Source organism: Bidens hawaiensis, unplaced genomic scaffold (assembly GCF_021521415.1).
Source record: "Bidens hawaiensis isolate Kalapana, Puna unplaced genomic scaffold, B.hawaiensis_p1.1 tig00017971_1, whole genome shotgun sequence".
NCBI lineage: Eukaryota > Viridiplantae > Streptophyta > Magnoliopsida > Asterales > Asteraceae > Bidens > Bidens hawaiensis.
In genome coordinates, this window is record NW_027492713.1 from 45,989 (window position 1) to 64,698 (window position 18,710).

At 42.9% G+C, this 18,710-nt stretch overlaps 1 protein-coding gene and 1 pseudogene across 2 annotated transcripts; one reads left to right on the top strand and one right to left on the bottom strand.

The window, feature by feature from the left end:
• Nucleotides 1-335: 335 nt before the first annotated feature.
• LOC143555126 (BTB/POZ domain-containing protein At5g66560-like) lies at nucleotides 336-12,185 on the bottom strand (annotated as a pseudogene). Its single transcript, XR_013139151.1, has 4 exons — nucleotides 11,889-12,185; nucleotides 2,083-2,152; nucleotides 805-1,935; nucleotides 336-651 (listed from the first exon to the last, which is right to left on the bottom strand). The product of XR_013139151.1 is annotated as a BTB/POZ domain-containing protein At5g66560-like (transcript).
• Nucleotides 12,186-17,020: 4,835 nt separating this feature from the next.
• On the top strand, nucleotides 17,021-17,452 carry LOC143555108 (uncharacterized). The gene has a single exon (XM_077044731.1). The coding sequence runs from the start codon at nucleotides 17,021-17,023 to the stop codon at nucleotides 17,450-17,452; it is 432 nt and encodes a 143-aa protein (XP_076900846.1).
• The last annotated feature ends 1,258 nt before the right edge of the window (nucleotides 17,453-18,710 follow it).

An 18,710-nucleotide genomic window follows, 5' to 3' on the forward strand; every position in this document is an offset into this window, starting at 1 on the left:
TTAGTTTATTTATGTTCGTGTAATTTGTTTGTGTTCGCTTGTTTAATAAACAGATAAACACGAACAAAAAAATTTGTGTTTGTTTAATTAAACGAACAAACACGAACATGTGTTTCGTTTGCTCGTTTATGTTAATTTTTGGAAAATCGTCTACTTAGTTTTATATTTGTTCGTTGTGTTCATTTATGTTTGTTTTAGTATAAGTTTGTTTATATATTTTCAATTATGTTAGTTTATATTCGTATACTGTTCGTTTAGATTTTAAATAAAAATAAACAAATGTAAACAAATACGAAAATGCTATTTCTTAAACGAACAAGCATGAACACAAATATTTATCCGATTAAGTGTTCATGTCCGTGTTCGTTTAGTTTATTTACAACCCTACCTTCAACCACCGTTTCGTCACGTTCAGCCATCTCTTGCCTTCCACCCGGTGACCTCTCCGCGTCTTCCACCTCTCCTATATCCGCGGCCATCAATGTTCCCGCAATCGCCTGGCGAAGCTGCAACTGCTCAAAGAACAGCACTTGCTCGTAACGGAAGCCGTTCGTTTTGAGCGGCGTGAGTGCACGCCTCTAACGTCAGCTTCCGGCAGTCTAATATGCCCGAAACTCTCTCGCGATCCGCTTCCGTTATCCACGGATGAGCCTACAATAAATTTGTTACCAGCATTGTAAAACTTTAGTGTTTACGTCTAAACAGAAGGCAAACTGCAACAAACTGCGCCACTATACATATAATATTAATATATCCTAAGGTCAAAACATGTATCAAAAATGACATAAAACACATAAGCCATACCTTAATGTACACATCAACAGATCTATACAAACTATCATCATACACTCTTGCTTGTTCAGGCAACGCAACCGCAAGCTCGCAAAATTTATCCGGTTTAAGATTCGCGTCTAGCGCAATTTCCGATAAGTACCCGTCTATTAATTTTCCAACAGTGTGTAACACGGCCAGTCTGTTATCCACATTGTGGAGAAACTGTGCTAATATCCTTTGGACACAATCGACGGTCGTATAATGTCTCGCTTAAATACGAATAACTCGGCATAAGAAGATCATCGAGTGTCGCGAGTTCGAATTGTGCTCCGATTTTCTTCTCTAGCGTTGATTTACATTCGTCGGACGCGTTTAAAATGTTCGCGGTTCGCAACATTCCGAATAATATCTTCACTGCCAATGCGGATTTCGAGTATGTTTGTTGCGGAAAATTCGCTACAATCGTCTCCAAAAGTTTGTTCTGATCGATCCCTGAGTGTTTGTTCGAAGGTTGCGGCTTCCTAGTGGCGCGATTGATGCCGGGAATATGTTTTTTCGCGTATCGAAGAAGGCAAATTTCGATAACTTCGTTGTTTAAATTTTTACCATTCATCGCGGTTATTAATCGCGTGAAAAGCTGTGGATTGAGGAATGTAAGTTCCTCAATCCACAACTCTCATTTACTGTTTCACTGGCCAACACGAACAGAGCAGGGTCCATTGCTGAAACCTTGGTAGAAATCGAGTCAATACATTTTTCAATAACGCCTACATTTTCCGCGACAGGCATCAAACCCTCACACGATTTTAACGTTTCGATCGAATCCATCAAACTTCGAAGCACCGTTTGCGACAAGAACCTTTCGGTTTTCGAAACAAGATTTTCTTCACAATAATCCTCAAACATCTCGAGAACTTCCCCAGCGCAACGGAGCGAAGCTACATTCGACGACGTTAACTCGAATTTTACGGCATAACAAAATTTAGCAGCCATTTCAAACGTTTTCGAACCTCCAGGGAAATCCGGAAACTTAACGTGACAACTCCGTTCTTCCTCTTCCGTTGTCTTCGCGGACTCATTTTCCGCAGTTTGGCTAGCCAAATTAGCCTCTTGTTCAGTAATAAGCTCATGTAGCTTTTTACTCTTTGCCATCAATGGAAACTGAAAAACATTTGTACAATAATATAATGTACATGTAACATGTTACTTAACACTTTAACACAATATATAATAAACAGATATAAGAGTAATATTATCATAGGCACATAATCACATATATATCATATTAATTGTATGATTGTATCTAACCTTATGCAAATGAAATGTCATGTCATTAACATCCACAACGACATCGCTAGGTAACCCGGTGCTACAAAACCTACGAACACGAAGCGAATTCAAGTAAACAATCAACAAAATAGTTTCAAAAGACATGACAAGACAGGATATGGCTAGCAGTGCAGCTTTGTCTTTATTTTCAATGTAAACATTGTTTTTTAATTAATAAGAACCGTTTTCGTTTAGAAAATATACCATGTGAAGAGGTAGGTCCCAGCAGAGCCCAGTTGGACCCACAAGACACCTTGAAGAGGGACGTCTGCGCAGAAACCAACTGGATCCGCAGGACCAACCATGCTCAGAGACGTGACGTCCTTACGCGCAGTACGCAAGCTGGTCCCGCAGGAAATGCCTCCCGATGGTGAAGGACTCCGCCTGTCCCCGCAGCCTCGGATACAAGCCATCAGGGAAGGCCACCCGCACAGCAAGGCTACACGCACAAGGCACTTAGCTCTCAATCACACAGTGTCACCTGAAGAAATGAGCGAAGCCGGGAACTATCCCGCACAAGGGCGGGAGGGGGAATACTCCCGCCCAAATAAGCCAGTCCGTACGATACAGGAAGATCTTCTGTACTGTACCTGACGAGGTATGGGAAAAAGATCTGACTAAAGATACGACAGCTTACTGACACAGTATGGCGAGCAGCATGCTCCTACACTGTGTCACTATTAGCCGCTGCCTACTCACCAACTCTTGTCATAACACGTGCGTAGCCGGCAGTTGGTGGAAAAGGAATAGTATACAGCAGGTCTGGTCACTATCAGCCGCTACCTACCCACCAACTACCAGCAGGGCACGTGCGTAGGCTACTGTTGGTGGAACAGGAACACTGTTGCAGCCGGCCATACCTCCTTGGAAACCTACCTTCGGCTATAAATACCCCAAATGGTATGACCAACATATCTTATCTTATATCATCATATTATACCTGATATCTGCTCTAGCAATCTCTTAATATACTTTTATATTTAAAGAGCAATCTAGTCTGATTCTCACGCCGGAGGGTGGTCACAAGGAGGAACCCCCCCTTCTCAGTGACGAGCTCACGGTGTCTGTTTTGCAGGTTATCAGAAGAACCATCTTCTCAAGGTCTAACCCCTCGTGGGAAACATCTCTCTAACCCCCAGGTTATCAGTAATCTGTCCGGGGTTCGGTTAGTGTTTCTTCATTGGCGCCATCCGTGCATAAAGCTAGAACTTTATTTTTCTCCAGTTTTTTCAAACTTCTACAAAGATGGTTAGAGAAATTCCAGTAACCACAACCCCAGCTACTGGGGTGAAAACCGGTAACACAGTTTTTACAAACACTACCCGGTTACCCAAGCCGGGACAAGTGAAGTAAATTTTACGAACACTACCCCAGTTACTCAAGCTGGGGCAAGTGCAGTAAATGATCGCCTACTGGGATCCACTGATACCCAGCTTGAGAAACGAAGACTCCCCCGCCAAACTCTCGATGAAGTTAAGGCATGGGCGGAGGCACGACAAAAGGAATTCCAGGCTGAGTTGGACGAACGCTTGCGTTCCGTACAACAGGCCGACGAATTCGAATACTGGGAGGATGACTCGGAGGAATCCGACTCCGACGCGAACCCTCGCCATAGGGCAAAAGGGAAGCGTAAGGAAATGGAATCCCAGCCGAAAAGGCATTTTGGACAAGCCTTCAAACCAAAAAGCACAGGTGGAAGTCCACGAGACTTCTCCAAAACGTTCAGACCAAACGTAGCAAATGCGGGGAACGTCCAAATTTGCAAGGGACATTGCGGAAGCAATCGCCCCAAAGAGTGCCAAACAAATGCCTAACAGGCACATATGACGGTATATCTGATCCAGACGATCATTTGAACAGGTTCATAGCGGGGGCAACCGTCAGCAATTGGACGGAACCCACGTGGTGTTACATGTTCCAAATGACGCTTGTTGGGGCTGCTAGAGCTTGGTTTGATCGCCTACCGGTCAACCACATCTACGACTGGGCAGACTTCCAGCAGAAGTTTAGCCAACACTTCAGCCAGCAACGGAAGTATACCGAGGAGCAATGGACAATCCTCAAATGCATACGAGAAGAAGATGAATCTCTGCCAAACTTCATCACTCGCTTCAACTCAAAGAAGCTAAGTTTGGGCAATATCAGCGAAGATCTTGTTCGCGCTGCCTTCATCCAGGGCGCGCATGACCCATAGCTCATCCGCACCCTAACGGGTAAAGATGGCATGCCATCCACATGGGATGCCATCATGACAGCAGCAAAACGCTATGCGGAAACGGAGAAGCAACTGGGTAGAGATCTCCCACAGAGCACAAACCTCTACACTCAGAAGACGAGAGAAGACAACGTCCTCACCGCCCGACTAAATAAAAAGCGGAAGCAAGGCATTTGGCAGTCAAGGGTAAACTTTGACACCTCATCCGGCTTGCAACATCGATTGGGCGGAAGGGATAATGCACAGCCGCACCGGAACTCCAGATGGACGCCACTCAGCAAAAGCGTCACTGAGATATTCGCCACTGAAGAGCTCCCGTGGCCAAAGCCTCCAATAATCCGACATCGTCACGATGCTGATCGGAGCAAATACTGTGACTTTCACAAGACAAAAGGCCACAACACTGAAGAATGCACAGACGTAAAAGACATGGTCGAAGCATTTGTCAGAGATGGGACGCTCGCGCACCTCGTGGCGCAATAAAAGCTGAGCAGGCGGGTGCGTGTAGAACCCCAGCCGAAGAAAACACGAATAAAAATTCCAGCTTCAATGTCGAGACTACATGCTGCGTAAAGAACGAGATCCCGAACCAGGTGCGTATCGGCTCGATGGCACTCCCATCCCAACAACATGGAAGGGAGCTCATTTACACAGTTTGCATGTAGATCAATTCCAACTTGTAAAGAAAAGGCCAAGAGCCACTTCTAATGGAAATGATTCTCTTTAGAACATCGAAGCTGATGATTTTACATTTATACTTTTCTGAACACTAATATGCCGGCTTTCACCGCATAATTACGTGAAGAATCGTGACATGGGGAAGACGGAAAAAGACCGCATAAACCCAAAAAAGGACAAAACCTTCACGCAGGCCAGTTGAAGGGGAAAAGTTCAGCACCCAAAAATGAAAGTGCCGGTCTATCCGCACGAATCATAATGAGGAAACTGAATAATAACCTATCAACAACCGCGCGTCGAACGGTTAAACTATGCAACACTGGTGACGGCATTCACATTACGAAAAGTCGTTGCGTGGGAAGGCGGTCCCACCCGCACGAACCCAATAACGTGACAAACCTTCACGCAGGTCAGTTGAAGGGGAAGAGTTCAATTCTCCCGTTAAGTGAAAGTGCCGGTCTATCCGCATGAATCATGAAAGGAAACTGAACACTAAACTATCGACAACCGCGCGTCGAATGGTCCAAAACAAAAGTCTTAAAAGGATGAGGAAAACCTACACGCAGGTCAGATAAGGGTAAATTTTTGCCATCCTACTAAGTGCAAGTGACGGTTCTACCCGCACAATCACGAAAGAGAAAGTAAAACTTCACACCTATTATCAACCACGTTCAAAGGTTAACTTATCCTCAAAGGATGAGGAAAACCTACACGCAGGTCAGATAAGGGTAAAGTTTTGCCATCCTACTAAGTGCAAGTGACGGTTCTACCCGCACAATCACGAAAGAGGAAGCAAAACTTCACACCTATTAACCACGTTCAAAGGTTAACTTATCCTCAAAGGATGAGGAAAACCTACACGCAGGTCAGATAAGGGTAAAGTTTTGCCATCCTACTAAGTGCAAGTGACGGTTCTACCCGCACAATCACGAAAGAGGAAGCAAAACTTCACACCTATTATCAACCACGTTCAAAGGTTAACTTATCCTCAAAAGATGAGGAAAACCTACACGCAGGTCAGATAAAGGTTAAAGTTTAGCCATCCTACTAAGTGCAAGTGACGGTTCTACCCGCACAATCACGAAAGAGGAAGCAAAACTTTAACCCATTATCAACCACGTTCAACAGGTTAACTTATTCTAAACACTTGGAAAATTGCTAATTTAAACTAAGTATGCAAGTCATAAGTTTATAAAGCAAGGAACCCAAAGAAGGAAATAACAATCTTATACGCAAAAAGATTTATATTTCACAAACGAATTATTACAAGAATGGCCGGGTAACTACCCGCCTACAAAAAGAAAAAATAAATACATCTGTACAAGACTATCCTAGCAGTGGGAAAGGATCTTCAGGATCAAGCTTCAGGGCCGCTTCCACTTGGACCCGCTCCATCAGAAGAACGGGGCGGTTCGAGGAAAGCTTTAAGGATAGCTAACCCATCATCAGCAGCAGCTACTTGGTTCACCTTCTCCACCACTGGATGCGGGAAGGCAGCATATTGATTTACTGCTTGGTCATATATGGCTTCAGTATCAACATTGTACAAAGGGAAGTTGGAAGGCGGGAAGCCTTTCTCAACGAACCCTAGACCAAGCAGGAAGCCAGCCCGTTCCCCATCCTCGTGAGAAGCGTTGAGGGCTGCGCTCATAGCATCGTCGTAGGATGTCTCTGAGAAGACCCGATGCACAACCTACAAAAGAAAATATACAAGTCAAAACACCTTTTCTATGTACAAAGGAAAGCGTAAAGACATGAAAGCTTACCTGAGGCAACGCTTCTCGAAGAAGCCATTCCTTGGCAACCAGAGCTTCTTGGAGGGCGGCTTGAGCTTGGGTGCGGGCGCGTTCGGCTTCGCCTTTATTGAGGTTGGCAAGTTGCACTTCCTTTGCAGCAGCCTCTTCAACGCCCTTAAGCTTCCGCTCGGTGTGGTCAAGCACGCCCCTCTGGTCCAGGATCTCTTGGAGCTTCTTGGCATCTTCCATCGCCAAGGCATCATGAGCACGTTGGAGAGCCTCTAATTTGGCCTTGAGCTCCTCGTTCTCCACGCGTAAAAGCTCAGCAACGGCTTCAGCCTTGGTGGCCCTCTCAGTTGCGTTCCTCGCAGTCTCCTTAGCCAGCCGAAGCTGTTCGTTAACAGCTTGGGCAGCCTTGGAGCGGGCCTCGAGTCGCGCTTGAACTTCAACCTCGAGGGCCTTGAAGGCCTTCTCCTTCTCCGCAGCAGCTGCGGCCAACCGTTGGTTCTCCTCCCGAAGAGCCCGCGCCTGAGATACGTCCTTGGCGCGAGCTGCTTTCAACATGTCGTTTTCACGACAAAGCAGCTCGACGCGCGGCTGCATCCGGGCCTGGAGAACCCGAAGCTCATTGGTTAGCCTACCCTCCTGGTAGCTAGCCATGGCTTCCCCCAACGCACCATGAGGAGCAGCGTGGCGAGCCCAGTCCACGCACTCCACAGGGGTACGAAGGGTCGTTCCTCGGCGTATGTTCCATCGCGGAACATACACTTCATTGGAATCCGACACTGCAAAGAACAAAAAAGCAGTTAAGAAAAAGATGATAAAAAACAAAAGTGAAAAAGGGCCAAAGGAACCCTACGCACCTGTAGGGTCTATAACAGGCCGATAGCCGCCGAACCCATCACCTGAACCCAAAGGAAACCCATCCAAAAGGTCAGGCAGATGGGAAGGTGGCAAGGATTGGCGAGTACTCCCATGCGTACCTGATGAGCCGGCCGTCGGTGCCGGTGGCGGGGGCATGGTGGCAGCCGCCGCAGTCGCTGCCGCAGAATCCGCAGCAATCGTAACCGCCGGCTCGGTGAAGGATGCCGTAAAAATCGCACTCACGGCCGGCGGGTGGCGTAAACTCGACTGGAACAGTCGGCTCAGAGTGAGCAACTGAACCAGCGGGAGCAGGCGCAGGCGCCTGGGTCGACGCCTCAGGTAGGCTGACCAAGCCTACCGTCATCGGCGGAGAGGTACTACTAGGCACTCCACCCTGGAATGCGTCAACATCCACGCCTGCACAAGAAGATAAGAGTTTCAATAAATTTATAGTGATAAATCTACAAAGATAAGAAGAATGTTTGTGCTTACGGGTTTTCTTGAGCCTGAACGTACGGACGGGCGGGGATGAACCCGATGGAGCCGGTCTCTTGATGCCGGTCACCGTCGTCGTCGTTGGTTCTCCGGAGGTAACAGTCGTAACCTCCGGAGCAGTGGTCTTCTTACCACCGGGGTGCCCCGCCACCTCTTCACTATCTGACTCGGTGTCAGATAGAAGCACCGGATCAGCTGTGGAGGCCACCTTCTCCTTCCCTTTCCCGCCGGCAGCCTTCTTCTTCCGCACCAGCGGAGGACCATCTGCGGATTCCTCAGAAGAAGACAGGATGTAAGGAATTCCAGCAGCGGGTACAGCATTGAGGGGTTGAGGATAGAATATCGCCTTACCTGGCCGCCGGTGGCTCAGGATCTCTTGGCCCAGCGGATAGACCTCCACAAACCGATCCGCCGTTTGCTCCAGGATGGGCAACTCATTCTCGTCTGGAGCACGAGTGCCCACCCGCACGGGACCGTCAGCTTCCCGCGGGAACAGGAGCGACTCCAAATCATTCCCCTCTGAAAGAAAAGAAACAGTTAGAAGACAAACTAATATAAGCAAGAAAGACGACATACCATAAGGAATAGAGTTCAAACCGTATTCGAGAAGAATGGGAAACCGAGACGCCTCCTTCCAAACCCGGCTCATCCCCAGCATCACCATCCCGGACTCCGCAAACCGGTAAACCGGAGATTGGACCCGGGATATCTTCGCGAACCATTCCGCCTCCTGGTAGCTGGAAGCGTGAAGGCTCGGAAGCGCTTGCCCCTTCTTAAACTTCATGGCAATGGGAATGGCGCGGGCAGAAATGTAGAAGAACTCCCGCTTCCACGATCGGAGACTGCGCTCGGTCACGCAAATCTTCAAACCCTTAATACGGGTTGTCAGGGTGTACCATCCCTGGACGCACCTCCAAGTATAGAAGGTCATCAGGCGGTCCACATAGGGCTCAATACCCAGAATCCGGCATACCCACTCGAAGTGCCGGATCTTGGCAATCGCCATCGGATGCACCTCGGTCAGGTGCACACCGTGCCTCTCCAGGACACGGTACACAAACTTTGTCAATGGGAACCTAAGATTCCCATAAACAAAGAATGCAGCATATACCCCGATCTTGCCACTGGGGGCATCGTACACAGTCTGGTGGGGTTCAGGAAACTCAGGCTCAAGAGACTCAAGCATGAATTTCCTGACGACGTACTGGTACTGATCGACAGGTAGAGCATACTGGCACTCGCCAGCAGTACTCCTATCGTCGGCTACAGCTTCAGCATCATGGGAAGACATTTTGCAGAAAGAAGAAAGTGATTTCGGGAAAATGCTTGCCTGAAAAGGGGAGTATTTGCCGGAAATCACTAAGAAGAAGAAGAGGTGAAAGTGTGGATTACAAAGAGGCCTCTCCCCCTTTATATACTAATCGCAATTAATGCGATGAATTTAATGCGGAGGAGAGAGAAATCTAAGGTGCAATGAAACTATGACACGTGGCAAAAAGCAGGCTGGCAACAGCTGTTGACAGGACGTGTGCCAGTAATTTCGCGGCCACGCGCCCGAAAAATCGCGCCCACGCGCCGTAAAAAGCGTCTGGAATGACCATATAATGTCACGTCACCATAACTTCCTGCACGTCCTGACACAGTCAGAAGAAACCGTTACACGACGTTTAAGAGGTTTGGACTGTTCCTATCTTTCCACCAACCTTTCGAATTTCAAAATTCAAAATTTAAAAATATTAAAAAGTAAGCGGGAAAATACCCCTTACCTTGGCAAACAAGTAACCGTAAGACGGATGCGGGTACAGTGTAAAGGCAAAACCCTTCACATACCTAGCACCCGCAGGGAATTGAAGCCAAGTAAACCTTGGCGAACAAGTAACCGTAAGACGGATGCGGGTACAGTGTAAAGGCAAAACCCTTCACATACCTAGCACCCGCAGGGAATTGAAGCCAAGTAAACCTTGGCGAACAAGTAACCGTAAGACGGATGCGGGTACAGTGTAAAGGCAAAACCCTTCACATACCTAGCACCCGCAGGGAATTGAAGCCAAACCTTGGCGAACAAGTAACCGTAAGACGGATGCGGGTACAGTGTAAAGGCAAAACCCTTCACATACCTAGCACCCGCAGGGAATTGAAGCCAAGTAAACCTTGGCGAACAAGTAACCGTAAGACGGATGCGGGTACAGTGTAAAGGCAAAACCCTTCACATACCTAGCACCCGCAGGGAATTGAAGCCAAATATTCCTCGGCAACCAAGTAACTATAAGACGGGTGCGGGTACAGTGTAAAGGCAAAACCCTTCACATACCTAACACCCGCAGGGAATTGACGCCAGGAATACCTTGGAAGTAAAGTAACCGTAAGACGAGCGCCGGTACAGTGTAAAGGCAAAACCCTTCACATACCTAGCGCTCCGCTGGGAATTGAAACCAAGAAGGATCTACTGGGCAATACTTGCGGAAACGGAAATAACATCCCCGCATAGCGGGAACATCGAGAACTACGTTGTTGGAAGCTCCAGGATGGAATTGGTGGTTTTAACATAATTGATCACTATGTTCAAAACTACCAAAACCCCATGGAAAGACCACACAAGTGGGACTCAACGCTCCTGACTAGCGAGGAGGTTACAGACCTACCCGCATCATACCCAAAGACCAAGCAGAAAACTCGGGAATTTCTGCAAGTGACAAGGACTTCCGCGGGAAGAATCCCCATGGAAAACCTTAAAAAACCCTTTTCAAAACCCTTTGCTTAAGTCCAAAAGTTCACCTCACTTTATTAAACACGCATGAGAAGAACATTGGACTGGGGGGACTTGAAGAGGTAGGTCCCAGCAGAGCCCAGTTGGACCCACAAGACACCTTGAAGAGGGACGTCTGCGCAGAAACCAACTGGATCCGCAGGACCAACCATGCTCAGAGACGTGACGTCCTTACGCGCAGTACGCAAGCTGGTCCCGCAGGAAATGCCTCCCGATGGTGAAGGACTCCGCCTGTCCCCGCAGCCTCGGATACAAGCCATCAGGGAAGGCCACCCGCACAGCAAGGCTACACGCACAAGGCACTTAGCTCTCAATCACTCAGTGTCACCTGAAGGAATGAGCGAAGCCGGGAACTATCCCGCACAAGGGCGGGAGGGGGAATACTCCCGCCCAAATAAGCCAGTCCGTACGATACAGGAAGATCTTCTGTACTGTACCTGACGAGGTATGGGAAAAAGATCTGACTAAAGATACGACAGCTTACTGACACAGTATGGCGAGCAGCATGCTCCTACACTGTGTCACTATTAGCCGCTGCCTACTCACCAACTCTTGTCATAACACGTGCGTAGCCGGCAGTTGGTGGAAAAGGAATAGTATACAGCAGGTCTGGTCACTATCAGCCGCTACCTACCCACCAACTACCAGCAGGGCACGTGCGTAGGCTACTGTTGGTGGAACAGGAACACTGTTGCAGCCGGCCATACCTCCTTGGAAACCTACCTTCGGCTATAAATACCCCAAATGGTATGACCAACATATCTTATCTTATATCATCATATTATACCTGATATCTGCTCTAGCAATCTCTTAATATACTTTTATATTTAAAGAGCAATCTAGTCTGATTCTCACGCCGGAGGGTGGTCACAAGGAGGAACCCCCCCCCTTCTCAGTGACGAGCTCACGGTGTCTGTTTTGCAGGTTATCAGAAGAACCATCTTCTCAGGGTCTAACCCCTCGTGGGAAACATCTCTCTAACCCCCAGGTTATCAGTAATCTGTCCGGGGTTCGGTTAGTGTTTCTTCACCATGCTTGGCCTTTAGAGATAGTTGCGGCAGCCATCGTTAGCGGAGAAACTCGTCGGAGAAATGGAAGATCAAGGAGGACTCATGGTATGACTCTTGGACAATTTTTGACTTGTTGTGAGTGTTTTTGTATGAGGAAGTGAGAAGACAAATGAATGAGAAAGTGAGAAGAGACAAATGGTGTTTAGACAAGATTTGGGACAGAGATGTAAGATTGTAATGAGAAAATTTGTGATGAATAAGAAATAAGTTTGAATAATATGTGACGCATTGGAGCACAAAAATAGACCATACAACGTACCTTTTATTTTTAATTGTTTTTTAATATTTTTAGAAATAGTATATTGCGTAAGCTTTTTTAATTTATGTCATTGTATTCTTTTCTAGTTTTTCAAGAAGAATCTTATTTTTATTTATTATTATTGTATTGGTATATATTAATCTCAACTAACATTTTTTTGTTGTTGCTGGTCTTACCAACGAATTGGTTATTCACGGTCTCATCTTTTAACGTATTTGTTCCCAAATGGTCCACGACTAACAAAATCCTAGCGTTGTTAATAGCGCGTAGCCGGAAAAATGTTTTTTGGCCTGAAAACTCAACATTTTCTTCATAAACATCTTTGTAACCTTATATTAGACATTTAGAAACATTTTTCTAGTAAAAACTCCAATTATTGAGGTCGGCGGAGCCATAGAACTATAGTCGGAATCAGTCTGTGGTGGTGGTTGGTTGGTGGTGAGTCAATTGGTGGTAGTGGTGATGTTCAGGTTGAGTTTTATGGCAAAAATATAATGTGAGTATTTATGCCAAAAGTGTTTTTCCGACGGCCTGCGAGTAACAATGTTAGTATTATATTAATTGCGGATCGTTGAGAACAAATACTTTAAAAGATGAAACCGTCGGCAACTAATTCAATAGTTAAAACCGACAATGCCCAAAAGATGATTATTAGAATTAATAAACCCAATATACCTTTTTTTTTTCTACTTACAAAAGTATAGTTGCAAAAGGTAAAACAAAAAATTTCTGTTATATAACTTTTTTTTAATTGCTTTAGAAAACAAAGTTTTGATTTGAATACTTGCTGCCAAAATATTTGAATTTCGATTGAAGATATAATTGTTGGATTTGAACTTTGAGAACAAAAACATTAAATGAGGTGGGGATATCAAGTCATAAATATCTCCAAATCTACCTCTGTTTCCTCACATTTATGACCTTTGTCATCAATATTTCATCTTGGTCATCTATAGAAATTTTACTAAATAAGTGTTTTCTAAAAACTATATATCAATTAAGTGACACAATTACGTGGAAAGTGTAATCATGGTATAACAATTTTTACAACTCATAATTATTACGCTATAGTTATACAAGTATCGTATTTCAAAAAATGTTATATGTTACTGTATAATTATCGTATTTCTAAAAATGTTATATGTTACTGTATGTTTCCTCCTTCGCTTCACATTGTTCGCACATTAACTTCACTTTGTAGATGATGTCGACACTATATATGGTTTAATTTATTATACATTCACGTGTTTAAGTTGTGTTCTATGTATTTTAGTTTTTCGGTCACGATAAAATACAAAACTAAGAAAAAGGTATTTTACTTTGGATAAGCTAATGAATCCATAGATAAAAAATTATAATACATATAAAATCAACTATACATCATATATATATATATGTATAAACTATTCATCCATTTATTCACTCTATATTCAACCTGATAGTGTCTCCTACACATGATATGCATGATCTCTATAAATAACTTGATCATTTTACATTTTTGGTAATAGAAATATATGAAGAAAAAAAACCATAGTTTACATATTTGTTTTAGAAAAAAAAACTTCTAAAATAGGCGTAAAAGGGAAACCGTGCCGGGTCAAAATATACGTTGATTTGGTTGGCATACAATATACTCATTCGATTTACAAGATAACCGTATTCGAGTCATGTCTTGATATCGATATAAGACCAAAAAAGATGTTTGTATCATATGTCATTTCTACCAACCAATCTATATATAAATTTGTTAAATGATTTTGTATCATCATGTTAAAGCTTAGTTTTATCATAATAAACTATTTCTTTATCTTACTGTGTTTTAATAACTCATAACCCCTTTTGGATGATATATATGGAAACCATGAGAACTTGTTACTTTAAATTCTGTAATACTCATGTGATTTCTCAGTACCATATTAACCCATGAAATTAGGTAAAAACCAGCTTGTGTTGAACAACTATATATTCAAACCCTAAATCTTTGCTACATGAAGAAACACGGATCTACTCCCTTTGATTCAAGTGTTTAAACATGAAATAATTTAATAATTAAGAAAACAATTAACAAACAAATGTTTGATGAGGAAGACAACGACAAGAACATAAAACCAGGACAAAAGAAAGCCTCGATCACGATGTTTTTGGACACAAAAGTAAGACTAAAGACCAAAGATGCTTATAGTATGGAGGCACCCTGCACAATACAATATTTAACTCTAAACACTCACCAAGACAAAAGCATTATACAACGGTCACCTTTTTATTTAATTATTACCTACTAATTGAAATCCAAACAACTTTTTCATTCATAATTTGTGAATAGGATACGATCATATCCAACAATTATTATTATTCTTTGATTATTATAAGTACACAAGCTTCCAACATAGCATTAGATTCCATAATCATCAACTTATCCTGCCAAATAAGAAATTAACTCTTAGTTTGAATATAATAATAATGTAACATAAGTAGGAACATTAGTAGTAATAATAATAGTAACAATATCAGTATCAGTACCGGTGGTGGTGGCTTTGATAGTAGCGGTTGCTGAGGAAGATGGCTTTTCAGAAGAAGGGATGACAACACCGGGCCAGGAACGGCACATGCAATGTTTTCCCTTCTCTATGCGCGCATAGAGGTTTTTTAGATGATCGCCACAACCTCCCCACCCGAACTTGCCACATTTCTTGCATTCCACCTCGAAACACATTGTTTCAGTTTCGGGTTGTGGAATTTGATGTTTTGTGTAGCTGACTGTTTAACGTGTTTAATTCCTTCTTTTATAGAAGATAGAGGATACCGATATATTGGTAGCATCGACCATATGATACCTAGTAGAGGGTGAAGATAACGATATCCATCGGGGTAGTATATGATTTGATGTACATTGTTATTATAATTAGTTGTTTGTTGTCTTTGGACTTTGTTTATTTTGGCAATTTATTAAAAAGAATGGTGGTTATAGGCACTAAGTAAATTCAAATAAAGACAAGACATTTAGGATGGTGTTTTAGCCTCCCGTGATGACTAGCCACCTGCCTTTTGATTGAATTAAACACTATGCATCAACTTGTTGATTTATCTCTACAAAAATATATTAGTAGTATTTATTATTATTTCAAAAATTCATCAAGCAAAATATATTCAGAGAATTGTGCAACTAGGGAACAAAATGACATAAGTAGATTTTTTAGTGTGCTATATTCATGTTAGATACGAGTAGTCATGTACTCATGTCATACACTTTTTTTTAACTATAACTTTTATAAATATATCGGACAACCATCAACGACTCCCTCCACAACCTCGAGGCAGCCATCCACCAAACACAAAACTACATAAACTTAAAATTACAGAAATTTTGTGTTCATACCCCACGGTCTAACATGCATGTTGTGTTCATCAATACAAATAAAAATGACGTGCGAGCAAAACTCGATACACAACCTTGGGTTTGCGTATTTAGCGGAATATAAAATCACTTGGAACTGGCGTTGCAATAGTAAAGTAATTACTGTTAAAGATATTTACTACATAACAAGGATTAAGTTAAACTAAAGCGGAGTTTCATCGAAAATCAAGTATTAACTTCTTAATGTTTCCACTACAGTGTGTGAAGCTTGTGATTTCTATTGTTTGGATGATGATACTACATGATCATGAATAGAAGTTAGTATCGTGTTATGGTGCTTGGTATAAAGTGGAATAATTTGTACTATTTATAACTAAGTTATAAATCGATACCGACTAAATGTGCATGACTAAATTCATTGTTTTGTTACCTAGTTATTATTAATTAATCTTTTTATCCTCATATGTTGTAGGCATCTTATTTGTTACAACTGGGCCGCTCCATTTTATATGTCACTAGGTAGGTGTTTTATGGCCCAATCCATCACTCGTGATTCGTGAACTAGTGATAGGAATGCTTGGCTTCTTTAGTGGAGATCCAAGTTTGATTCTTGTATATTTTCTAATGGATTATGATAATGAAATATTTGAGCTAAACTTTCAGAAGTTGTTAGTTCGAATCCCATATGGTTACGCTAGAGCGTTATGCTCTTGTTGGGGCACAACGACTATCAACTACCAGTTAACGGTATGGTTTCTTGGGGGATCATTGAAACCAAACTCTAAAGCTAACGTGAGCCCCGAGCAACGAGACACTCCAATTTAAAAGTTGTGGCTTAAAAACACAAGAAGTTAAAGGTACACAAATCGGGTTTTTCTAGTACCCGGTTTCGGGTATGGAACCTTGTTCGGGTATGATCGCGTATTGGAAAAATCGGGTATTGGCATTATCTGGGTTGGGTACGAGTCTTGGTATTGTCTCTAAAAATCATACCCTATGCCCAATCATCTGGTTGGATATAAAACCGTGTATTATATAACCGAGTATTTGTATTTTGAATACCCAATTTTCAGGTATTGAAAAAACCCTATATTCATGTTTTTTCTGTGTATAGATTGTGTTTTTTATGGGGCTACACTTTTTGGGGTACTTTTAAGTTATTTCTAAGTTATTTTTCGGGTGATTTCAGGTATTTGAAATACCCGATCTCGGGTATTGGAAAAACCCAATTTCTGGTATGATACTGGTTTCAGTTTTTAGGTATAACCAGATACAAATTAGGTTCGATTCCGGTTACTTGTTTTTATACAAATAAGTTCGGATAGTGAAATTCAGGTATAAAAAAAACCGGGTTATGGTATTTTTGTAACCAATAGCATCTTGCCACATCATCATATAGATATCAATCATGTGTAATCTGATCAGCATCTTATTTGGCCACATAATAATATTCACCACTTCACCATCACTCATCCACCATGTCTTCCAGCTTCTGTAACTTACTCATAAACCCTATTACTCGCCGGATTTCACACGTCATATCATCTCACAAGCCACAATGCTCTATTACTCCTGTTAACAGCAACAATGGCGGCCACAGCAGGCGGCAGCTGTTATTCATGTTAACGGCAACAACGGCGGTAACGGTAACCAACACGCCGTCAATTGCGGCGGACATAGGACTGTTTGGACTGAGGAAGAAGCTGAAGAAGGTGGAAGAGGAGGCGGAGTTGATCGTGAAGGAAGGATTTGAGTCGGCGGAGAAGGGAATTGTGGCGGCTGAGAGAGGAATTGAGGCGGCGGATAAAGGAATTGAGACGGCGGAGAAGGAGATAACGACGGAGGTGGAGTTTGGATTCGGAGGGGGGTTGGCGCAGGCGGGAGTGGTAGTTGGGGCCGAGGCAGTTTGATCGCCACGTCGATTGTTAATGGGATATTAGGGCCGGAGTCGAGTTAATTAGAGTTTGAGTTCAATCAGTGATTTTAATTGTATTGTATTGTATGTATATCAGTTAATATTTTATACGTCTTTAATAATAATTGTAACTTACATTGCGCTTTGATGGTGCACTTTATGCATGGCATTGCTACAAGCTTACGATGCAATGAGATGGTTGAGAGCCACATTTTTATTGTTGAATGTTGGCTTGGAGTTAGTAGTATTGACTTCTAGTGAAGTGTTGGTTCGGAAGTGGCTTGGTAACTATGGTTGACGCGGTGGCTAGGTAGTGAATGTGACGGGTGTGTTGTATTGTTGCTACTTGCTAGCTACTGCTTAGGCGGTAGCTCGACAGCCTACTAATCCAAGTGGTTCTTGCTATAGCCTATAGCTGAACAAGTGGTGTTACGGAGAAGTTGCGACCGCTCTGTCATGTTAAATTCTCACGTTAAATTCTCACTGATTGGTTCCTTCTAAGTTTTAATAACTTTAAGTTAAAACATATACTTTTTTCAATACGGTATTAAACACGTATAACATCTCAACTGAAATAGAAACATCAAACGAGTTTAATATTATTAAAGACATTTAGTTTCTACTTGGGTTTATCTAACTATATAATTAAGGCTAATAATTAAGGTGAATCCTTACTTTAAACTTTAAAGTGTTGATGTTCTATCATTTTTCTAAGAGACTTTGTATACTATAAGTACACTCAAAACAAACAACTTTTTCTAGCAATATTGAAGGTGCGTGCGCAATTCTAGCTTGGTAGTCTACCCCGAGAGTATAATTGCTTTTGTTGTACCCCATTACTATTGCTTTTGTTGTTGTACGTACCCTAAGACAAACGCTTAGCACATAACTCTAAGCCTATAACTCGATTATAAATTAGTTAATCAAAAGCTCAAACTAATTAACTAGAGAATCAACAAGTGTTTATCCCTTTTGTCTTTGACACATTTGGTTTCTTAGGTCCGGAGCCTGATGACTTTTTGAGCATGGTTCAAAGGGTCCTGCATAGTAATTTATCACTCTAGGAACCAAAACTTTGTTTTTAGTAGGATTGAGTTGCTATCCAAGAGAGGGTTGCAGCATAACTTGTTGTCCGTTTACCTGCCACCTTATTGTAATCGTTTGGATGTTTTTAATATGGAATTAATACTCGAATTAAAAAAAATTCAATTCAAGCCAGGTAGTACGCATAAATTTCTATGCAAGAGTTGAAA

Excerpts from the sequence above, each read along its gene's own strand:
- LOC143555108 (XM_077044731.1), top strand. The coding sequence starts at position 17,021 with ATGTCTTCCAGCTTCTGTAACTTACTCATAAACCCTATTACTCGCCGG.